The 25,098-nt window shown below is 47.9% G+C and overlaps 1 protein-coding gene across 1 annotated transcript in view; it reads right to left on the bottom strand.

Annotated features, from left to right (window-relative positions):
- LOC135898624 (protein Tob1-like) overlaps window positions 1-21,773 on the bottom strand; it is a 31,701-nt gene extending 9,928 nt beyond the window's left edge. Inside the window, exons 1-3 of the mRNA XM_065427673.1 lie at window positions 21,218-21,773; window positions 4,741-4,909; window positions 30-228 (exon numbers count right to left, since the gene is read on the bottom strand). Of these exons, the coding sequence (XP_065283745.1) occupies window positions 30-228; window positions 4,741-4,909; window positions 21,218-21,227 (378 nt within the window). The 5' untranslated portion in view covers window positions 21,228-21,773. The remainder of the gene's footprint in view (window positions 1-29; window positions 229-4,740; window positions 4,910-21,217) is intronic.
- Window positions 21,774-25,098: the final 3,325 nt, after the last annotated feature.

Here is a 25,098-nt window from a genome sequence, read left to right as displayed (position 1 = left end):
AATCTGAAAACTTGGTCGTCTGCACCCACCTGCGCCGCACCCTTCTCGCCAATCCGGTAGGAGACCTCGCCGGGGTCTATCCAGATGCTGAGGTCGGGGGGCAGGTTCTCCCGGACGTCCCGCAGGTCGACGCCGCTCTCCCGAGCCGCGATCTGGAACACCGGGTCCAGCGGGGGTGACGTCTTCACGCAGCGAAATGCCGAGCCCCGGTATGGCTTCTCCGGATACCTGCCGGTGCAAGCATCGTCAAGACCACGTTCGACAAAAATAAAAAGAACACGCGCGCGCAATAATGTCACTGAGCGGTCATCGAGACGCGAGAGAGCTTCAGCAAACCGGAAATTCCGGTTCCGGTACGGTGTACTGCAATAGGGCATGCCACTGGTTCAAGCGTTTCAAGGCGCACCAACCAGGGGAGGTATTCTGTAAGAGTCCGCGTAGTGTCCACGTCCATTTCGTCTGCTGTAGAAGTTTTGATTTGGTTGGCCTGGGCTGCACTTCCACAGTAGCAAGGCGCCACAGCCAATCAGCAATTCAGAAGAAGACGAAATGGACATGTCCACTAGATGGACTAGAGAAATAGTGTCCACTAGATGGACTCTTATAAAATACTTCCCCATGCCAATTATAAACTCTCGCGTAGCGAAAACCGGTTGTATCGACCGACTCTGATTACAAGGTACGCTGTGTGGACGGCGTCCTGCCGGCTAGCAGCGAAATACTCTTGTTTAGACAGGCACTGCCGCTTTGCCTGACATCATCCTGCCTAAGGATGGCATCATATCTCTCAGAACTTGGGCAAAAAAAATGGAATACTCCAACTTCCTTTGCTCCAGTAACCGCTTAACCAGCGTTTTTCTGAAGTTATTCTGAAAGTGTTTCTGAGAGTGTTCGCACTAATCGATCCAGTACGTTCTGTGCATTGGCAGAAGCACGGTGAACGTGTTCCTCCGGCGATTCCAGGGAACCTCAAAGATAGAATTAAATACCGCTAAGGCAATTACTCATGCAAAGGGTGTTGCCATAATTTTGTTCTAAAGTGCAGGGTGTGAACGCTACAGCTCAAGCCCAAAAGCAGGGTTTGAGTTCCTAGCTTACACACTTTCAAGTCGCTATGCGAGTTGCGAAATTACAACCGGAAAAGTGCACTGTCAGAACTCTGTTTATTCTTATCACAGTAAACACTTTTTACATCCTTGAAGGTGCTGGTTTGTTCCATTAAAACCTCCCTACCCTTGATGATACAAAGAAATTGTTCTAGACGACACCGATTTCAAACCACACCCGTAATCAGAGAATCCGTAGCTCGAAACTGCGTGTTTTGTTCCACTGTGGAGCACCGAAGTACCTGAGAGAGGAGTTTGAAAGTGATTGCTAGTGCTAATAATGTTTATTTCATACAGATTTCGTGTGCCTGTCACATCTGTTATCATGGTTACTTGCCACAAAAACGCTTCCAAAAAAGAAAACGCCTTTTGTCACCATCAACGACTTGATTACCCCTTAAGGGGGATAGTGCCGACCACGGAACAAATTAAGCGTCATTCGTACACACGTCAGGGTGCTAGAACGTTGAGTGCGTGAAGTATATAGAATGCGAGCGTTAGTCCAAACTCAGGGCTTCTCTCCTACGCATTATAGCAGCGATGCGGCGCCAATCCTTCGTGCGTTGGTCACCTAAGCTTAAACGGTCTCGTGCGAAATCTCCGCAACGTACGAAGAAAAAGAAAAAGGTGCCGAGCACTATACACTGCGAAGTTAAGCGTTATTTAGAAGCACCTGGGCGATTTCCCGCTCGATGCCAATGTAGCGTAGAACGACGCCGAGACGGGAACTCTCGCCAGTCAAGGTTGCCACGAAGAAAAACAATAAAAGCAAGCAGTCGTCCAGCGCGTGTACAGGGTCGTGTGAGCTGGATGACGTGGCAACAGAGCACCGGGGACGCTCATCGATCGGACTGCAAGGGCGTCGTCACGGCATGAAAGGCGCAACGTTATCGCACCGTACGTGGCCCAACTGAAGGCTCATCAACGCATGAGGAACAATAGAGGCCTTGATTGCTCTAGTGGCGGATAGATTCGTCCGTGCGCAGCGACACCTTTTTTTTGTAGTTCCCGTCGCCTTCTTGCAGACTGCTGAGCGAATGCAAACGGCACGAGAAGTGCTCGTGCACCGAGCTTTGGTCGCACTTGACGCTCGTGCGACCCCGTGTCCATCACCACAGACATCAGTGTGTTCATTCGGGATGGTTGGCGCATTTCGTCAAGCAGCAGAATTTTTTGTAAAAATAGCGCGACAGAGGACAAAAGGTTCACAAGGGACATACATCAGTGTGTTCATTCGGGATAATTGGTGCATTTCGTCAAACAGCAGAGTTTTTTTAAATATCGGCACAGAGGACAAAAAGTTCACAAGGGACAGCGCTCTCTCAACCTGTGCCTATTTTTCTTTTTCCTGCGTCGTGCTGATCGAAATTCTGCTGTTTGACGTGGACATCGGCGTTTATTATTTTCGAAATTGAGCAAGGAGAGACAATCGGGAAGAAAACTCCAGCCTTAACCAGAAGCGGAGTGGCTTCGTGCCCCACATTTCGATTATTAGCCCATCTCCTAGCTTGGTTGCACTTCTTATTGAGAAAATGTTGTCGATCTGTACGAAGCTCGCTGTATCACACCACCGACGACAAAAAAAAACGGTTGATACGCACATTTTTATAGCCTTGAGTCTGCGTCGCTGTCTTAGATGAAGCATTAACACAAGCATGAACGCGGCTAGCTTCGTCCCGGTGTTAAAGTAAACAGAAGAAAAGCGTTTTACTTTATCCACGTACACTCAAGTGCTGCTCTGCACAAGTACCCGTGCCGTTTCTTCAAATAATGGGCTTTCACGTTTGTAAGAGGCTATATAGTTTAGCAATAAGAACTTGCTGTCAAAGGCATTGGGTCACTAAACTTGCTTTGGGGCTAGGGGGTTAAACGGACCCTAGGTGGTCTAGATTAATCCGGAACTCCCGCATTACGTCTCTGAAGGCCCTCGTGTTGCTTTGGGCAAGAACACAAAGCCCGTAATTTAAAGCTTGAGCTTCAGCTCGATCTGGCAGTGCATGATGTATCGAGTAACTGTCTCAAGTAAGTGTCTGTAGTTACTCGATCAACAGTCTTGAGCTGCTGTGTCGTGTTCTGGGCTGTCCTAGTATCGTATTTCAGAATAGCCACATTATATTATGCCACTCGTGTTTCTTTTTCTTTTACCCTTTATTGAAACCTTATAGTATTCAAGCAAGACAGATTTCACAGGAACGTGGATACCTAAAGCGATCAACAGTGGTCCGACAACCGCTGGAGCGAACTGCTTGACAATGGGACTTGTCAACGTCGCTTGTAAAAAAACGTTGGCTACAGCCTGAGAGATGCCTTTTATGGCCGATGTTACTCACTCCCTTGTATCATTATATCAAAGTATTAGCGTTATCATTGCTTTCTATTCCGACATTTGTACTACCAATCCGTCACAGTATTGCTTCATTTGGGCGTTCTGTGCGCTTTGTTATACCTACGTGCTACTCATGACCTATATTGATGTTGTTACAACTATAGTTAACATCTGTTGTGCGTCTACCGTAAATGCAAGAATTATTTCATTATCCGCCCCTCTCCACACGCGTATACCTACGTAAATGCCCATGTTGTGAACCCGTATGGTAAATGAATGAAATAAAAATAAAGTCAAATCGCCATAATTACAAATTCGTAGAGACAACGTAACTTTCTTTGAGTTATAAGAAGTTGGAATACGCGCAATGTTCCTACACGAGGAAAAGGAAACTGGCTATATACGCGAAGAGAATGTACAGACGTGCAAACGTGTTGAACGAAAAGTTCGTGTAACAAGCAACCGTCAGGCATGAGTCCTAACTGTGTGCGTCGCGCCACCGCTAGACTGTACACCTCTTAGCGACACGACGTCATATCTACATTGAGCGCAAAAACATCTTGTCTCGAAGCTTTTCTCTTTGTAATAAGAAACGCACAGCTTGAATAAAGGCATTCGCGAAATATCAGACATATAGTCGACGTCGATGCACCACGTTTTTCCGTCTTTCCTAAAGAAAAGTCGTGACACAAAAAAGACATTATGTGGGAGTGCGTAAGCAGGCTTATTTCACGGATCTTACTAGCCGAAACTTATATGGCCCAACTCAGGGATGTTGACTTGCCCAAATCATGATGACCTCTCCCGTTCCGAACGTTTTTAAAGCCAAGAGACGCCTTTTGAAAGCTCGGTTGGTGCGCGGGAAATGGAGCGTGACATGGGTAGTGGCAGCAGTCCCTGCACTGACATCTCATATTTCCGATACCGTGGTTAGTGCGATTCCGAAACTATAGCCTGAAGTCCGCCATATTGGTTACGTCAGAAAAAAAAATACTAGAGAAGCGCGCTTTTGGATCTTGAGCACGGTGCGCCCGTGATCTAAGGTAGGTAAATCACAGGCTCTGCGAAAGAAAAAAAAACATAAATGTTCTCAGCAACTCAAAGTGACAATCCAAGAGTGACTAAACTGCTTATGTGCTTGGCAATATCAAGTTTTAACTGCAGTCTTCAGTTTCATGTCGTATGCAAAGGCGTCGAGGAAATTGGGTTTAGTCGCAGAACCCCTGACCCACGCACTTTTGATCACGAGTACACGTCGGAAACGCGTTCCGTGAGGTCCCCGCCTCGGTGTCCTATTTGTCAACGCACCAGTGTCCGCGGAACTTGCGCCTGAGCGCCCGGTCCAGCTCCTCGGCGAACTGGTTGACCCGTCTTCGGGGCAGCTTGTTGTACAGAAAGGAAACGAGGAAGTTGAGCGCCACCTGGATCTCAACCTGCATCCTGCTGGGAGCCGCGCCTGCCTCCGAGGAGTCGGCCACTGCAGAGAGAAAAAGAAACACAGAAGTGGTTTGACGTCCCAAAACAAGCAAGCTAATCGCTTGTGGTGTGTAACAAATGAGGTATGATGTGACAAGCACCACAAACTATCACGTCACTCGCTCCAAGTTTGTCGACAGGTCCACCGGAGCAAGCATACTTCAAGGCGAACCTGCGCATTGTTGCGCTTATTGTAAGCAACAACTGATCGATTATATTCAGTCGTCGATTACGCAGGCGTCACTAATCGCAGTAAGGTGGAAACCTGCGCGAATTGGAATCGATGCATTCTTTGGATCAGCGTGAAAACAGACGGCAACAAAAACACCACGTGTGTGTGTGTGTTTGTGTGTGTGTGTGTGTGTGTGTGTGTGTGTGTGTGTGTGTGTGTGTGTGTGTGTGTGTGTGTGTGTGTGTGTGGTATGTGTGTGTGTGTGTAGTGTGTGGTATGTGTGTGTGTGTAGTGTGTGGTATGTGTGTGTGTGTGTGGTGTGTGTGTGCGTGTGCGCGCGTGTGTGTGTGCGTGTGTGTCTGTGTGTGTGCGTGTGTGTGTGTGTGTGTGTGTGTGTGTGTGTGTGTGTGTGTGTGTGTGTGTGTGTGTGTGTGTGTGTGTGTGTGTGTGTGTGTGTGTGTGTTTGTGTCGCCGTAGTTTGCCGCCACGCTGACCCAAAGAATACGTCACTAATTTCGGTGACAATTTTTCCTTTACACATTAGCGTACATTAAGTGAAACGCCCTTTACACACGCCTTTGGGAATGGAGCAGCCATTTTCCAGAGCTTTAGTAACGAACACAGCCTTCGAGCTCTCTGGCCTTGAAGCCACCTCTACACATGGAAGTAAAATGTTGAGCACGCGTGTACATTGTTTTTAGCGACCGAATGAGGAAATAGAAAGAGGCGATACATTTCACGGTCATCCTCGATCGCTTCCTTCCGGGAGTGGTGGACGAGTGAGTGTCAGATTTGTAATTCTCTGTTGCCCCCAGCGGTGCCTTTGTTTGTCCTAAACAGCCCATCGGACCGTTTTCAAGACGATCACGTGACACCGCAACTCTACGCCACGCATGCGCGTTGCTTGTCGTACGACGCTGCCGGCTTCATTACGTCTCGCGCCACGTATATACAAGTGCCTGGAAGCCTACGCCAAGCACGCCGTTCTGTCAGCCCTTCTCTGCTTCAGCCTATTCGCTTCATCGGCCAGTTCGGCGGCTTTTACCGCATTCGGCTTCGAGCCGCGGACGATACAAAGGCCCGAGTGGCGACCGCAATACAGGGGCCGCCCAACAGGCTGCACCCGAAGCTGACCAACCCTCCCCAAACCGCATCTTAGCGACGGCACAGCTCAACGACCCTTCAAAGCTGACGGGCAAAGTTGGTATGGATAAGTGTGGCACGGTCGACTGTTTGAAAAGAGTATTTAGATTCACTTGTACTCTGGCAGGAGAGTAGCAAGTGGGAGAAATACAGGCGTTTCTGTATCAGACCTCCTCCTGAAAATTTTGTTGATCGCCATTAGAACACTGTACTATGGAAGAGGCAGAGGCTGTTAGCAGAGACTCGTAACCAGTTACGCTGTCTATCGTTACGCTTGCCATCACAATGCAGCAAGGCCAAGTGCGAGTTCGGCTCAAGTGAACGTGAAGCGAAAGGCAAAGCTCAGTGATGAGGATTTGACAGTAATAAGCCAGAATTGTAACCAAAATAAGAACTGCGGTCCCGTCTTGCAGTTTCACTCACGCTTGTGGTCTAACAACGACATGTGTTGACGTCGCCACGGCATATGGCTGAATTCGTCTGGAGCAATTGTGTGCAGCCGATTTGTCGCCATGTTCTTTTTTTGTTTAGCGCAAATCTGAGGCGCCCGTTCCTGCGTCGGCGTAGGCGTTGTCCCTCGTAACGGAGCGAATTGAGAGAGAGAGAGAGAGAGAAGGAGATGAAAGACAACGATAGCGGAGAGACCGCGAGGAGGATAGCGGAGGAGGAGGGTACGGCGACAGCGAGAGGAGAAAGGCGCAGTTCCGCGCAAGACGGGCTGTGCGGCGACGATAGCTACGAGATGGCGCCAGAGTAGTGCGCGTCGTCTATATGGAAGCAACGCATTGCATGATCGGAGGTCTGTCTGCGGCGGCTGCTGTGAATCGCGCCCTCGCGTCACCCTCTCGCGATCTCCCAATTAGCGAGGCAGTCGCATCACACTTCGTTCTGTTTGCAACGTGCCGCACGAGTCAGATTTTCCGTGCCAGCCAATATACTGCGAAATGAAAACACGTATAGAGATGCGCTCAAATTTCTCATTAGGGAGCATCGTAATCATCGGTGATTTCATTTTTAATCCTCCGGGTCCTCTGACCGGGCCCCTGATAAAGAACATAGCGTTCCGGAGATAATGAGGGCGGAACATACTTTTAAGAAAAGGTTGACCTCGGATACACAGATACGTGCCCGGGACAAGCAGTCACGAAATCGCAGAACAGTCACTCATTACGTCACCACTCTGGAATTACGCGCTAGAACATATCCAGCCCACTCATAGCCTCATGTCCTTTGAGCTTTCGGCTTCATTTTTTAAGCTCCCACGATAATGTTGATTATGGTGATGACAATATGGAGCGGAAAGCTTATGACCGAGTAAGAATTCAGAGCAAATTTTGGAAGGGGTCTAACGAAAGCGACCTCAACGGAGAGCTCGATCCTGCTCCAGCGCTGCTAACGTGGACGTGCGTATGAAATGTGATGCATGTTCTTCACCCACTACTTCCTTCTTGTACGCATTACGCGGTAGCTACGCCAAACTTTCCGCCAATGACCTACATGTAACGAAAGCCTTGGACCTGTCAGCGTTGCCCAACTTTCATTTTTTCCTCACGTCTCCTTCCACGTTCAAAAACAAAGTGACCTTTCTTTTTCACGTCACCGCAATTTCACATCGCGAAACGTGTTCTGCATGCCGCGAATGCGACAGGAACAATCTGCGCTACGAGCGGCCGTGTTTGTAAACAAAGGTAAATCTGTTAGAGGACGAGCACAGACAAGGAGAGCGTCTTTCTGTCCGTCTCTGTCAACTTGCAGCCCTTTTGTCTCCCCAACTAGCCAAACAAGATCGAGCAACCGCTGCGAAGCGGTGTAAAGTTGCATCGTCGCCATCATCACCGCCATAATCAACATCAGCCTATATTTCGTCTCTATTTCACGGACTGCTTTGCATACATATTTCCTAATCTCGTCACGCCACCCAAATCTCGGCCGTCCTCGACTGCGATTTTCTTCTCTCGGCGAACATTCGGCTTATTGTAATGTTTAAGTAACTAAATTACCTGCTCTGCCCGGCTCCACTCCTTCCTGTTGAACCTCAACTATATTGTCGGCTACACCCGTTTCTTGTATTTCTCTATCAATGCTCCAGTCCTCCTGCTTGTTATAGCTGAGGACGTACAGCTCGCTGTGCCGGCAAAGCCGCCGCACGCACACACGTACATACGCAAAGACGCACACATGCATACAGGCGAATGCATCGTATACACGATGAGGCTTTGTTTCTCCTTCGCTTTCCCAGTTTGTCGCATCGAATACAATCGTCGCAGCAATACTCAAACAAAACTACGGTATGCCCGAAGGTATTCGCCAAAGCTGAATCTAGAGTAGACTCCCCGCTAATTGTGCCGAATGTACGGGAACGTTAGCTTCAAAGACAATGGCGGAGATAAACATTTACACGAACACACAAACAATTTGCATTTGGATCCTCATATCAGCTTCGCTTGGGGAGCCTTTCTCACCACGCACTTACGTCGTCCGTATTGGATCCTTGTTAAGTGCACGCAGACAGTCTCGTGCACTTGTTCCCGTTATTGGTCGCCTATATTATGGCCTATTATTTGTATTTCAACCCCTGCCACACGTCTCCGAGCCTATATGAGGCGGGCGCGTACAAATAACTGCGCCCCAATCACGTGCATGCCAGTCGTGCAGCGGATCAGATTACGCTTGTCCGCATAATACGAAGCGGCAACCACATGGAGCGTATTTCACGCGTATTTCTGGCGCGCAAGCACCCCGCATCCGCATGACCTCTTTATACACTCCGCGGCGATCGCACTGTAATCCCCACCAAAACGTGCTCCATTTGGTTAGCGCTGAACCCAGATACAGCGTAGAGCGTGTACGTTTACTTTCTGTTCAGTTTTTCTTTCCTGTATATGCTGCCAGCTGCATTTATTGATTCATTGTAACGGTGCTCTTTTTCGCAGAAAGGTGCCTACGTAAGCTAGTAATTGGCGACTTATTGTGGCAAAGAAAAACAGAGCGAGAACAGGACACAGTGCTGTGTCCTGTGTAAGTTGTCGCTTCGTCAATAGCATTGTTGCTGTTCGTTCGTTTGTTTGTTTGTTTGTTTGTTTGTTTGTTTGTTTGTTTGTTTGTTCGTTTGTTATTTCTCTGCAGGTAAGGGGCACTTTATTGGCACATATTTTAGTGTTGCACTGATTTGTTCATATCCTACTCCCATATAAAATACCACGGCAGTTAAAGGCATAAGATGAACAAAAGTAAATGAAAACGTAAATACTGCCCATCAATAAATTTACGCGCTGACGCAGGGCGACGCCGCGGCGCCGCAAATGTACGCTCCATGTGGTTCCCGCTGCAGCACGCGCATCGAGGCATCCGAGCCTCGTCGGTCGTACAGAAGCGCCGCCACATCTTAGTGACGCCACATTTCGCACTTCCGGCGCACGTCGTGCGCAACCGCTATCCTTATGTGTTGCCCCGGAGGGATCGTTGCGTGTATTTACGAAATGCGAAACGATGTGAACTAATGTGGCGCGAACGCCGACATCTGTACCCTGCCAAATCGACTTAAACACCGGCCCTGACAGCACTCGCGCCGGCAGCTTGTTTCGTAATCTGCAGCCCGTGTACCGTTCTCTACGCCCTGCGCGCGAATTACGTCACGCGTCGAAATGTGAAACTCCAGAGTCCCCCCCCCCCTTTCGCGTTGACGCCTTCGTCGTTGGCATTTTCAGCTCGCGTCTCATTCAATTTTACCCCTTCAGTGGACCCAAAGTGCTGTAGAAAAGGCCTATTTTCACACGGCCCACGCATCACATACAGAGGGAGGGAAAATAAAAGTGAATAATAGAAGGGCAGGGTCTGATCTGTCAGAACCACTCGCTTCGCAGAAAAGGTTGTTTCATATTCTATTGGGTAAGGTGCGTTGTAGCCTTGGTAATCGTTGGGTAGCAAACCGGAGTTTTAACCCGTTAACCTCCCTGCCTTTCCCATCCCGTTTATCTCTCTCTCTATCTTGTGTTATCTCTCTCTCTATCTTGTGTTATGTTATTTCTCTCTCTCCGTCTGCAAAATTTTTATAGGTAAACGTATAATGGTTTGCAGCAAGTACGGACGCGAGCACAAGACGTAGAAACAGACAGGACAACGCTTGTCCTGTCTACTTCTACTTGTGCTCGCGTCCGTACTTGCTGGAAACCATTATACGTTCACCATGCACCAACTGGCCCAGCAAACTACTCTACTTTTATAGGCAAAGTTCTCACAATCCAGGGCTCCTGGATTGTGAAAGAAATCCGCTAGCCCTTCAAACAGTACGAGTGCAAGCAAAACGTGAAAAAAACCTGCTGTGCAATTTGCGAGAGCCTGACGCCGAGAGCCACTGAACCCCGTCGTGCGGCAAGGTCCAAAGGGTTCACGTACGAAAATTGCAGCAATTTTCCGCTTCGAAACGCAAAATTTCATTCATTTCATGCCGATCAGTTAAGCCTAACTTGGTCGAAGTGAATGAACACCTCTCAAAGCCGACACATTTTTTTTTGCAGGAAGTGCGAAATGTGCACTAGCCTATAACCTGCAGCCGTAAGCTTTACATCCTTCTAACGACGCAAGAAATGCGTTGGAACTAAGTTTCCAATGGGCGGAATTAATTGACGGCTGAAGGGGCCAAGTGTTATTATACAGATGGTCTAAATAGTCATTTTGTAATGCTGCCGGCATTGCAGAGTAGTTGAAGTTAAAAGATCAATCGACGGCGAAAGCCCGCTCCCCGATTGCGCGGCGGCACTTCAAACGCGCCTAAGCGCGCGCGCGACTGGGCGCGTTCCTTTTGCTGACGTCACCAGAACAGCGGTGAACGATGGGCGCGCTGATTGGAACAATGTTGACAGTACACACAGTGCGCAGGCGGCGGAGAGCGGTGGATCAGGCGCTGTGCGGCCTGACCTCCATGCGACCTTGTTCCACAGCGAGCCCCGCATCGATTTGCCCTAGTTTTCGCGGGGGGAACCGCCATTCGGAAGCACAGAAAGAGGGAAGGACGAACACCCTCCTCGGCCCTGTTCCCTTTTCTCCTCTGCGCATCAATCCCGCCCTTTGTCTTCTTCTTCTTCATCCTCAGCTTCCTCTCGTTCCCTTCTTTCTCACCTGTCCCTGTTTTACTCTCTCATTATCTCTCTCTCTCTCTCTCTGCTGGGCAGCTCGCAGCGGCCCCTGTCGGCCAGCGCGTGCTTCCGCCCACGCGTCGTCTGCTGGTGCCCTTTTCTTTTGCTGCGCGGCGCTCTCCCTGCTGTGCCGTCTGCTACTATGCGGTTTCGTCTGCTCGCGTGGGGCTACGCGTCGTCTGCTGTTAGCCGGCCTCTTATTGGGACTCTGGCAGCGGCTCTCAGTGATTGAATCCAGCTGCGCGAGCTGCCAGCAGCCGCGCTCGAGAGCTCAATTCCGACGGTGCCATATAACGGAACTCCACGTGTGTAACGAGAAACGATGTCCATCGTTTATTTCGACGTCGTAATCGCAAAACAAAAAGAACTCGTATTCTCGCAAGGTGAGACGGCACCTATTCCTTGTAAATTACGGCGCTACAAGTGTGTGGCAGAAATAAAGATGGGTGAGAGGAAGTTGTGAGCCAATAAAAAACATTGAAAAGGGAAAGGCATGTTGCATCGTGAAGTACCGTCATTCTGTGGAATGGGGCTTAGAAGTGCATTCAGAGTATTTCTAGCGTTGCCACTGATGTACTTCAGGTCCCACACTCGCCTCAGAAATAGCAAAAAGCCAATATGCAAAGCCCTCCAAGAATCGTAAACCGTCTTTCACGTCCTCCAAAAGTAATAAAGCTAACAGACTTGTGAGCGGTTATGTTAAATCCTTGGTGTGGTACAAATTTCACTCGCCTTCTACACTTTCGCCTATATTTCCGTCCACGGAGATCAACACGAAAACTACGGACAAGGCTCAACAGGAAAAAATAAAAAACAATATGCCTTAAATACACACCATATACGCACGAGAACATATGGCATCATACATCGCGATGCCATATGGAAAGGCTTCTCTCTGCGTGCGCGTCAAAAGGACCACGTTCAAGGTGCGCGACAGAGCTAACTTTCTCGTTGAACCTCGTCGTGAATTTTATTTTGCTTTTCCAACTCTTTTTCGGCCGCGTTTTATGGCGTCCCCAATGTTCCGACTCTAAAGCAGCTGTCCCGTTCCGTCCTCTTACTAAGATGATTCGTTACTTTCGCGTGAAAAACTCCTGGCAAATAACTCGCATTTTCTTTTCCTTTCGTTAATTTCTTTATTTATGTTTTTGCGCCCTTAAACTTGATTTTTCTTTTCTTTCGCGCAGCGGGTGACGTCATCTTCGTTAACAAAAGACGTCCGTGTGTCGAGAACGAAAAAAAAAACAAAAAACTCGTATCGCGTTTCTTGACAGACAAAACACGACGACCCGTCAGGTTGCGAAAACTGGCGAGAACACGCGTCCACGAAAGGCGCCATCTTGAGTGGGTACGCGAACGCCGCGCTTACTTTTTGCGAAGAAGTCGTAGCGCAATTCTAAAACTTTAAAAAAAAATTATGTGGTTCTACGTGCCAAAACCACTTTCTCATTATGAGGCACGCCGTAGTGGAGGACTCCGGAAATTTCGACCACCTGGGGTTCTTTAACGTGCACCTAAATCCAAGTACACGGGTGTTTTTCGCATTTCGTCCCCATCGAAATGCGGCCGCCGTGGTCCGGGATTCGATCCCGCGACCTCGCGCTAAGCAGCCCAACACCACAGCCACTGGGCAACCACGGCGAGTCGCAATTCTAAAACTAGTATTCTCGGTCGTGTTCCCGCGCCAAGCGATGCGTTCTTGCCGCCGAAAAGATTCTCACATCGTGTGTCGTACATACGTAAGCATAGAACCGCGTCTTGTCCTAATACAACTTAGTACAACGACTTAGTGCAGGTGACTTGGTATTAAGTCACCTGCACCTTCAGACCAGTTGTTCACGAGGTTTGCGCAGTCTCTATAAGCATACGACTGTTCGATTTTGAACACAACGCGGAATTACATCTACAGCAGTAAGCGTCTGTTGTAGTACACTCTGTAATGGATACGAACTCGAAAAGAAAGAAAGAAAGAAAGAAAGAAAGAAAGAAAGAAAGAAAGAAAGGAAGAAAGAAAGAAAGAAAGAAAGAAAGAAAGAAAGAAAGAAAGAAAGAAAGAAAGAAAAGAAGGAAGGAAGAAAGAAAGAAAGAAAGAAAGAAAGAAAGAAAGAAAGAAAGAAAGAAAGAAAGAAAGAAAGAAAGAAAGAAAGAAAGAAAGAAAGAAAGAAAGAAAGAAAGAAGGAAGGAAGGAAGGAAGGAAGGAAGGATGGAAGAAAGAAAGGAAGAAAGACAGAAAGAAAAAAAGCAAGAAAGAAAGAAAGAAAGAAAGAAAGACAACTACTAGCGTCACCTCATAATAACCGGAAGAGGAAATCAGCCCCTCGCAGATGGCATTGCCGCCTAGCGAGCGCTTCAGAATTAAAAAGCTTTTCTTTTGGGATACTCCCATTGGAAACTAGGTAGCTGTTTGTGGCAACGTCATCTGAATGCGGTCACTGGCAGTGGCCTCACTACGTGGCACTGAAAAAAGGCCCTGTGATAGCCTATTATTTTAGGGGACGTTAGTGAAATAAACGAAGGCAAAAAAAAAATCGACGTGGGCTAAACGTAACGCAAACCTGGTTATTATTTTATTTAAACGACACTTATTAAAATCTATTGCATTAGTTATCGCAATTCTGTCCCGTCAGCTGGATTACTCGAAGAGGTGGACTACACTTCATCAATACACATGAGGTCCAATTTGATTTGAATCACTGCATTTCATGCAGCCTCCAATCGCAGCATGTGCGTACAACTTCGGGGCGTTAATTTCTATTAATTATTAAAATTATTACCGATACCTCTCTGTACCGACACCGATGAGTTTCTTTTCTTTCTGATATTTGAAGGTGTAAGTGTGCCTTCACTTACGTCAACACAAGGCTGGAGCCCTACAGATTGATTGATTGATTCATTCATTCATTCATTCATTCATTCATTCATTCATTCATTCATTATGTTTTGATATTTCTGCGTTGGCGCAGTGGTGCGGGATTTCTCCTTTTTCTACCATCTGGTCTAACTGAAAATAAAGCCAAATTTCAGAAACCTGCGCTTTTTCGCATACAAGTTTTTCTTTTGCACCCCTCTTCCATGACAGTTCTGACGCCTCTGTGTAGGCGGGGCACGAACCCACAACCTCGCAAGCGCTCAGCAGCGAACGGCTACCTTTGCCGCTGACACGCGTCAATGCAAGGCACGATAGCCCACTCTGCGTACTCTGAGAAAGCACACGGCGAGGCTAAATATAACAAAGAAATCAAGCAGGCACAAGAAGCGTGCGTTGCGCGTTTGAAAGAGCAGAGCAGGCTGCGAACAGCTGTCTTCTCCGAGGCCGGCCGCTTATTTCTCTTAGAAGCCCTGCAGCACACCTCGCTCCCCCCTCCCCACCACCACTACCACCCTCGCCCCTGCCCAGCTGTGTATGCCCTTTCCCTCTCCTCTCGTCATCTCAAGCTCGTTCGATCGCGTCTCCTGTCTCGCAATATATATATATATATATATATATATATATATATATATATATATATATATATATATATATATATATATATATATATATATATATATATATATCCCTGGCATTCAGTTTCATCTCGACAGAGTAGTCGGACAGTATGACAAAGGAAGGAAATTTTGTTATAACTTTTGCAAGGGGTGCGCCCTCCGAAGTAATCACCGATACAGGGTGCGGGAAACGTGTAAACGTTTTTCTTTGAAGACTGCATAGGCCCTCTCGAAGAAGGGCATGCCCTAACAGTTTGACCTTTTTGACAAGAAATATCGGTAGTCTATCTCACAACCGCTAAGCGTTCGGAATAGAGGCGGATTTGTTAGCAGCTTTTGTGGGTCACAGTAACAATAACAATAATATTTTTTATTAATAATAATGGTATCCATGTCTCCATTGACAAAACTGTTGGACGAATTACATCAGGAAGCATGAGGACTGCATGCAGAATTTATATTCAGCTTAAAAGAAAGAATGCTTTGCCCGGCAATCTACATTCTGACGAGACACAATTGGGCCTGCACTACGGTCAAAACAGGTGATGATCGGCCGGTACACACGATCAAGCGCCGGCTTGAAAAATATCACGTAGCTATGCGCGAGGAATTTTCCACTCTTAGACACTAGTGACGTCACACTGACGAACCGACGATGCACCAAGTCAAATGAGCACACTGACGAGCCAGGCGGTAATGTTCACCGCGTCCACGCTTTCGGCTGGCAGCTCCTTGACAGTTATAAAGCTCGGGCCATACACTCGTTTCACACACTCATGACGAGGCGCCACCTCCTCCTCATTGGCTGAGCCGTCACGTGCTCATTAACGCAGGCACTAGACCACGCCTCTAGTCAGGCAGATGTCTGCGGCGTGACGTGTTCAATGACGTAGGCACTAGGCCACGCCTTTAGTCAGGCAGATATGTCTGCGGCGTGACGTGTTCAATGACGTAGGCACTAGGCCACGCCTTTAGTCAGGCAGATATGTCTGCGGCGTGACGTGTTCCATGACGTAGGCACTAGGCCACGCCTTTAGTCAGGCAGATGTCTGCGCCGTGACGTGTTAAATGACGTAGGCACTAGGCCACGCCTTTAGTCGACCTGGACCGTGGAGCCGCCATCGGATCGGGGGAAGCGCGGATCGTCTCGCAGCCCGGAGGTCCGGGTTCGAGTCCCACCAAAGACCGAAACCTACGAAATTTTCTTTTTCGAAGACATTAACTTTGTGTTACGGGAACCTCCCTGAGAAATTTGACGTCAATACGGGCATTTTATTGGCGCGTTCTTACTGTTCGCGCCGTCGGCCATTTTCGGTACCATCGGTCGGTCACGCCGCCGACTGTGACGCCGCATTCTCGCGTAATGAGACGTATACTGCTTTCGCATTAAAAAAAAACGAAGTCCAAGTTTACGAGGACATTCCCTACGGTGCTGTCAATGCCACGATATTATACTGTTCCGCCACTTAATTTAATCGGTCGGTGGAAAGTCCACCCAAGTCGTGTTTCCGTGGTCCATTAATTCTCAAGAGACAGGCTACGAACTCAAGACCTCGCACGCCTTCTTAAGCAGTCTGTGGACTCTGAAAACAACTTTCTATGTCTGCTGACCCGCGAGTAGGTAGACGGACAGGAGATGCATTAACCACTTATTCGTATGACAGTCGATGTGAATTGTAGAGCCAAAATGGCTAAAGTATGCTTAAGAGACGTCGATGGCAAAGCAGACTGAAACAAATGTAGTTACTGATTTAATTTTGCCTTGACTAAGGTGCAACAGCTGTTGTTATATAAAATCCAACATTAGCGTCGCCGAGCCTTTTAACCATGTGGCGAGGTGAGTAACGAGGCTAAGCTTCATAAATGATCATTTATACTGCCTGTGAAAAAAAAATCTTTTTAAACTTCGTTCTGCAGCATCACAGTTATCCTCCGAAACTTATGAGCTCATGCATCTCCTTGAGCAACCCATATAGACTCTGCTAGTAACCATTCTCAAAACGAAGTCTATCGTGAAAGAGTAGCCTAAATATCTTTCTATGACGTAGTTCAGTGTACAAACGAAATAAGAGACGTATGTCTAGAAGATGTCCGAAAGATCACAAAGTTGTCGACGAAGAGTCCACAGACTGGTCTGGTCTATTTTATTTTATTTTTTTTTACGTTGGGAGCAGCAGCTGTCGCTAAACAGACAAAGGACGAGCACTTTTTGCGTATAATAGTAGGGCCCTTCTCACGTGCCGTCGTGGCAACAGCAACTACGCTGTCTTTTGTTGTTGTTGTTTTTTTCGAACGCTGCGTTCGCGGGGTGGGTTTGCAGGGACGTGTAGAAGACCTTCTCGCGGGACACCCGACGCGGAGCCGTTGTGGACCGCCGACGCCGCCGCGGCAGAGGGTGTTTTATTTTTCTCGCGTATTTATAGCAGCCCTGGCTGCCGCGTAGTGGCTCGGTCGACAGGACGCCGGGAAAAGAGGCCCCTGGGTGCAGCAGGCGATCCCTCGCGATCCGAGCGCTAGCACACGTGACACGTTGCCGCGAAGTCGACCCCCGCGGTCTGTGACTCGGGCGCCCTTCGCGGTCGCCAGCGAGCTCCGATCCCTCGCACGATTAGGGGCCGCCCAACACCTGCGACCGCGTTGAGGCCCGGGGGCAGCTCGACGGAACGCTGTCCCAAGTCGGGCGGGAGCTCCGAAAGCTATGGCTTAATGGAGAGGCAGACCTCCAACGTATGTTTTGAAAAAATGGCCAGGCTTAGCTTGGTTAAGCCAAGAATGCGCTGCATATTGCGCGAGTTGGGGCCCAGCTTTTCCTCCGGCTGTCGTGACGTCACGTCACGTGGTTGCGCTAAAGGTCAATGGTGGCTGCCCGGCCGCGCCCAAGGGCTGAACTGAGTGATTGCATTATGCAACGCATAAAAATGGAAGCAACCTAATAACAAACATAGCAAACTTAAAAGAGAATAGACCCACATATGAGACGCGCAGCAATGAATATGAGACGCGCAGCAATGAACAATGGCTCTTACCCTCAATGGTATGGCTCATACCCTCAATAGTGGCTGCGCGGCCGCGCCCAAGGGCTGAACTGAGTGATTGCAATATGCTACGCATAAAAAGAGAGAACTGAGTGGCGGCATGTCGGTTATATCAACGTCCGTTCAGATGCGTCATGGCGTGATCTTTTTTTACGTTGGTTGATGACCTGTAAATGCGTCAGCCGCAATGGGGATAGTGACACTCCAACAGCCTTAAGATATCTCCAGGACATGTTAAGTTTCCCCAGTAAGTGTTCCTTTTTTTTTACATATTGTCGCGGGGAGTTTACAGATGTTTCGTGTAAGCTTGCGCGTTTATGCCGATGTATTAGTGACGCTGCCACGTCAGTGACGTCACTAAAGTGCCCTACCATGCATATCGTTTCCGTTACAAAACAGAAAGCATGCACGTTTGGCCAAGTATGAATTTGGGGACAGCCCTGCTAACAATGGCAACAATGAAGACTACAACCAAAGATGAAGAGTGAAGAGAAAATAAGAAACGTGAAAACTGCAACTAAGTGTAAGAAAAATCATGTTAACAAGCAAACAAAAAAAGGACAACAGTTGGCCTTCGAAGTAATACGTCGTTGAACGCGTGGCGATTGATTGAGAATTTCGGGAGCGGGATGAAAAGCGCGAACTGCCTTTAGGCTTCCCCTTCCGTCTCCAGACATTGTAACCTCCGGCTGAGGAATCACATGCGTATCACTACACGCACCAATCCAAGATGGCGAGTCAATCCAAAACTTTGAATTATTCAGATAGCGACGTGAGCTTAAGCAACCCCTCACCTTTCCTTCTTTTTTCTTTCGTTTTGGCTTTCGAATGTTCCACTATCAAAGCACGCGCCACACTATGCACCGCTGTGAAGCCTCAGTGAGCCCCATGATACGAAAACACGAAGGAAAAAAGGTAAGAACCGAATCAGAGCATGTCACGGTGGTTCGCGTAATCGCTCGGTTCCCCAATTCACGCCGTCACATGACCTACGCAATCAACAAAGTTCATTCAGTCTCTTGATTTTCGGAGAATAGCATATCGATAGAGAGAGAGGTAAACATTTATTTTGCTCTAGGTCAGGAGTCTTATCTATAGAGATTAGACTGGATTTTTCTTCATTCGGGTTAATTTTTTTTCTTCTTTCGTTCTTCAATGTTGAACAATATCTTGGCCGAATGAACAATGTCTTTACCTAGCCTGAATGGAAGCTTGACGATTATTAGGTCAGTATGCTAAGAAAAGGACCAGATAAACTGTCTCAAGTTTCATGTGTTTGCTTGCTTCTCTAAAGTTGCAGGTGGGTGCTCCACCAGCACACCTTGACCAATGAAGCCACAATTAAACGACTCCGATTTGCAGGCGATTGTTTTGATGACAAAGAGAAGTCGTGTTTTGTTTTGATTAGTTTTGTTTGGTTAAGATAAGCTGCTCCAACGCCACTTTTTTATCAACTCTCGGCCACTCTCTCGATTGACAAAGCAGCATCTCGAGAAAGATGCATAAGAGATGGAGAAGATAAAGCGCGACTAGCGCCTCCCATTTCATTTTTTGTCGCTTGCTCTCCAGTTGAAAAATAAAGGCTCCAGGAACACGCAAAATTTTCTGTCAAACCATAATAAATGTATTTCTGTTTGCAGACAAACTTCTATAAAGACCAAGATAAAATTAGCACAATATAGATAACATGCAACACCGTTTGAGTTCTCATTGTTCGTTTTTTAATGATCCAAAACATAGACAGGAGGTGCCCGTGATGTTCTTTTTATCAATCCTCTATCAAGGTATCCCTGTAATCGGATGATAATCTCAGAAGGCAAATAAACAGTAAAAAGCGAGAGAGAAAGATAAGAGTGAGAGAGATAAGTACCATCTACGTTTATTTTTGTTTATTTGTTTCTTTCTCGAACGTCCCAAAACAAAGGCCGCAAGAGCAAGTTAAAGTATTTGCTCGCTCACGAGCAATCGGAGACACAGAAGTAAGGGTGAGATGGATAAGATAAGATGCTGTCCTAGCTATTTCCCTTTCTTCATTGTTTGCTTCTTTCTCCAACATTACGAAACACAGTCTCCACGGGTACAATATTGAAGCATCTGCTCGCACGCGACCATCCCGAAGCACAAAGATAAGAAAATAGTGCGATAGAGAAGATAAAGGGCTCTCCTAGTTCACTTCCCTCCTTTATGCGGGGGCTTTGTTTATCTCTTTAACCTGACAGAACGAAAGATGTAAGATCAAAACATCATTCTATTTACATGCACACAATCATTCGGAGACGCAGAGATAAGATAAGGACGAGATGAGTAAGATAAAGAGCTGTCCTATCTAGCCCTCTTCCTTCACATGTCTGCTTCTTTCTCGAACTCTCCCAAAACACAGGCAGCAGAGGGCGCACTATCGAAGTATCTACTCGCGTACGAGCCATCCCGAGAGAAAGATAAGGGCGAGAGGGATAAGACGAAGGCGTCGTACCCTACTTCGCTCCCCCTCCCCCTGTTTGCTCGCTTTATTTTCGGACGTTCCAAGCACAGGCAGAACTGCAGCATCGGCGCCCACCGCGCTCTGTTTTTGTCCCGGCGACTGCCATTGGAGGAACGTCTAGATCGATAACTCTATATGTGGTCGAGGATTGGAGCCAGCGAGCCGAGATAGAAAAGAGATAAAGTACAAAGGAGCGCCGTCCGGCACGCGTCTCTCGATTTTCAAGGTCCCCTCCCAACAGGGAACTATTTGACGAAAAAACTAGGGAAAAAGAACGTAAAGCTCCCTTCAACTCGATCATGGCGGAACAGGTGCTTCGAGCGTTAACAGCTGTAAACAGTTGATCCCTAATGTAACCCTTTTCTTTTTTGTTGCTCAAGTCCTGCGGGTTTCATAGTAGGCTCGGTGAAGAAAGCTACTATCGATGGCCTACCTTACGAATGCCACTAGTCGATAAACGCTGTGAGCTACGTCATCAGTTGGCCACCATACCAACGATGGTTAAAGTCACCCTGCTGTGTTGTTCTCCGCGGACTTCCCCGTGAATCCCAAATAAAAATGGTAAGCCTAATCCTCGCGCAGTCTCGCACCCAACGCAATCTGTCAGTGGCACGGCAAAACCGATAACCTGGAGGAGGAAAAAATATTCAAGGTCACCGCATTACCCCACAGAGACGGCGATATGGAGCGAGTTGCGAGGAGGTTCGAGCGAGCAAGGGTGGCGAAGGAGGGAAAGGGGGGTTGGTTATTGTTGTCGCGAACAGGACTGTTTACAAACACCGATAACGAACGAGTGCTGCCGAGATAAACGGCGTGCAAACTTTCGAACAAAAAAGAAGATGGAGCACGGACTCACCGGAATGCATCCAAAGACGAAGTGTGTCACGGGAGTCCGGCGACAGCGGCTAGCTTGCCTAGAGGTCGCAGGAAACACAGCTGGCAGTCGGCGGCGGAGGCGATGAGATGCTATTCGCTTGCTTGGCCGTTGAGCAGAGACAGAAGACAAGGCGGTTGAAGAACCCGACTAGCGTTATATAGATATATAAACTGGCTTACACGAGTAGACAAATGAACCGACGTCTTCGCTTCGCGGGCGCACCGTAAATAGAGCCACACGAAGGGGGTACAAAAGAGAACGGCAACAGAGTTTCTTACGGGGAAGAATACAAACACGAACTGGCGTGGCAGCGAAACACCGGTGGCAAAAAATGAAAGCACGGCGGAACGTTGTCGCCGGAGTACAAAAAGAGAGGTCTGGGCAGCAGCGGAGACTGTTGTGTGTTCCTTCGAGTGGGCTTTTTTGGCGAACGAGTCCCAGCTTCTAACGGATGGCGCCAGCTAGCCGCGCGCTAGCTCGCACCGGCGGGGAGCCGTTGAGCCCGGCGCTGAATCGCGCCGCGCCGCGGGCCAGGGCTTTATACGGTGCGAGATCGTCTGCTCCGAAACGTATCGCTCCGCCCGAGAGCGCGCGCGTGCGTGCGCGCTGAGATATAGTTCGCGCTTGTTTTTTAAAAAAAACGGGACTAGTTCATTATTTACTGCAAAGCCGTAGGCGCTGCGGCCGAGGTAAATTGCGAGAAAAAAAAACTCTTCATGGCAACGTAACGATAGCTTGAGTACGTAATGAGAACGGGTTAAATATGCTACGTGGGCAAGAAGGCGAGGAAAATGGAAGTTTACGGAAACGGAAAAACAAGGTCGGCTTTAGCGAAGGCGTAGCAAAATACACCACCGAGCTCTGAACCGAGCTCAGCAACGACCACAGCGAGTTTTTTTCAAAAGTTGAAGAATTCGTCAAAAGCAGCCGCACCACGTAAAATGGAGACACATCTGGAGATTTTGTAAAAATTCTATCGTCTGCTCGCGTGTTTCTCAGGGCGAGAATCGTCTGCTATAGTGTGTATTCCTACGCGCGAGCAAGCAAATAGTTCGCGCTTGTTTATCGCGCTTCGTTTGTCGTCTGCCCGCGTTTTTCGGACTTCATTGTGTTCCTTTTCTTTCCCTCTTTCTCTCGCTCTCTCTTGTCTCCAGAATCCAGATCGCGTAGCTCTGAGGCGCGATTCGGAACTCGCCCGCGCGCGCCTCTTGGCTCCCCTCCACTCTTGAGAGGGTCCGCCAGAAAACAGCTGTTGGCAGGCGTTCCCGCAGCACGCCTAACTTGCGCGCAACATTTATTCCGCGCGCCAGACGACTGACACCTTCTCGAAGGAACGCCTGCGTGTCAGTGTGTGTTTTCGTTTTCTTGCGAGCTCACAGCCGCCGCTTTTGCTGTCGCTGTACCTTAGCCTGCTGCTTGCTCGGCTCCACCGTTGGCAGCCCTTGCTGAGCGGCAGCGGCTCGACTAACAAACTGATCGTTCTGTCCCATGTTTATTTTTTTTTTTGCGTAAGCTTAACGTCACAGCGGTGCCGCTGTGGGTGTTGTGCGGCATTTCATACACTCACCTACAGCAGCTGCTCTTAGCACATAGTACACCAGGCGAAAATTCCTGTCTCTCGGAACAAGAACGCCGTTTTGATGGAAGGCAGAAATGATACTCCTACAGTATGTAGGAGTATCATTTTACGAAATTTTACTGGTACATTGTGTAAATATTCCACTTACTGGGGCGTCATCGTCGCGACTTTCCGGCGTGGGCAACATTCCCTGACCACATGCAATTGAGGCTTAGGGAGGACTCCAATAAAGTCAACAAGCCTTCGCCGGATGTCTTTCTCGCAATTCGTCGTCATAAGTGCGGATGCGTTCCGAGATTTGAAGATACAGTCGTTATCGGGAGAAGCAAATGCGAATTGACTCGTCCCATCATTGAAAGTGCTCGCATTGAAGAGTTTGGCAATGCTTGTGTTAGCCAATCGCCTGTGTCATTATCAAAGAAGGAGTTGGAATTCCTGCCCATGCGTTAAACAATAGTTTTTGCCTATTCTGCAAGTGAGTTGTACTATCATTTGCTATTACCTTGTCAGTAGACAAGTGCGTGTAAGAACAAGCGAGATAAAAACGTGAGGGTATAAAAATGGCGTCCGTCCTGGCAATCAATGTTTGTTGGAAGTTAGCGCCAGTGTGTGTCTGCTTTTTCTTCTACATCCTTGTGCTATTTGCCCTACAGGAAAAAACTGCGAAATGTTACCCCAACAAGCCCAAATATCTACAGGTGCCTATGATAACGTTGCGATAATCCTATCCAAGGCATTAAAATACTGCGCGACATCTTTGCATATGGGTTGGCTGGCGCAGCAATATTATCTAGTAACACTTCAACCAACTTCCCCACACTTTTCTTTGACGTCGCTAAACTATGCGCAATATTGCGCAACATGACTCCCGCCCCGTCACCACCAGTTCCATGTGGTAATCATGTGGTAATCTCACATGATCAATAATATCTCGTTTAAAAACGCCTCTATGCGTTATACGAAACCTCGCATGTTTGAATAGATAGCACGCAGCTATTAAACATGGCATACATTGTCCATATTTATTTATTTAGTTAGTTATTGTCATACTGTCAAGGCCCGGGGGCATTACAGAAAGGAGTGGTGATTATTACAAACAAATTCGTTAACAATATTCTTGAAGTTTGTGGCGTCAGTATAGGCGGTCATGGAATCAGGGAGGTGGTTCCAGTCATTCCTTGTTCTTGGTAAAAAGGAATCAAATAAACGTTGGTGCGACAAATTGGAACTTCAACCTTAAAACGGATACGTGTGAAGAACAGCACTAATATCAAGCAACAGTTTGTGCAGCTGGGTGACGGTGGTGAAGCCGTATTGAAACGAACAGCTGTAATATAGAATGCATCTGCGCTATGGCTAGTTCATTGTAGCACAACGAATTCAGCAAACAACCGCAGTATTTTCGTGCGTGTATTTTCTTGGTCATCCTCTCAACGTAAGCATGAGTATGTGAGTCGGCTGAAAGAACACGCACACCAAACCGCACTACCAACGCCGACAGAAGAAATACGTGAAATGCGCAAAAGAAATGCCGGGTTGGTAGAAATAACATACCCGATACACTCAAATTATTGGCTGAAAGAACGTAGGCAACACAATGCTACGGTAGGCAAAAACAGTACACGCAACGCGCTGGCGGGTTCTGCACAAATAACACTCGCAACACATTGCCATTAACTGCCAAAACCATGGCATGAACGACAATTTCAAGAGGCGGTAACACATGCTGCACTCTGCCAGGGTGGCAAAAAGAAGACATGAGCCCAACAGCCAGGGTAGGCAGAATTAGCCCATGCAACACTCTGCCGGGGTGACGAAAAGAATAGATGAACCCCACTGCGAGGTTCGGCAGAATCAGCACATACAACTCACCGCCAGGGTGACAAAAAGAAGACATGAATTCCACTGCCAGGTTTGGCAGAATTACCACATGCAACACTCTGCCAGAGTGACAAAAAGAATACATGAACCCCACTGCGAGGTTCGGCAGTATCAGCACATACAACACACTGCGAGGATGATAAAAAGAAGACATGAACTCCACTGCCAGGTTTGGCAGAATTAGCACATGCAACACACTGCCAGGGTGACAAAAAGAAGACATGAACCCCACTTCGAGGTCCGGCAGAATCAGCTCATACAACTCACCGCCAGGTTGACAAAAAGAAGACATGAACTTCACTGCCATGTTTGGCAGAATGAGCACATGCAACACACTGCCAGGGTGACAAAAAGAAGACATGAACACCATCACAAGGATCGGCAAAATGAGCACATGCAA

This window comes from Dermacentor albipictus, chromosome 8 (assembly GCF_038994185.2).
Source record: "Dermacentor albipictus isolate Rhodes 1998 colony chromosome 8, USDA_Dalb.pri_finalv2, whole genome shotgun sequence".
Classification (NCBI taxonomy): domain Eukaryota; kingdom Metazoa; phylum Arthropoda; class Arachnida; order Ixodida; family Ixodidae; genus Dermacentor; species Dermacentor albipictus.
The sequence above is the reverse complement of the archived record's forward strand: the minus strand, read 5'-3'. Positions and strand labels throughout refer to the sequence as shown.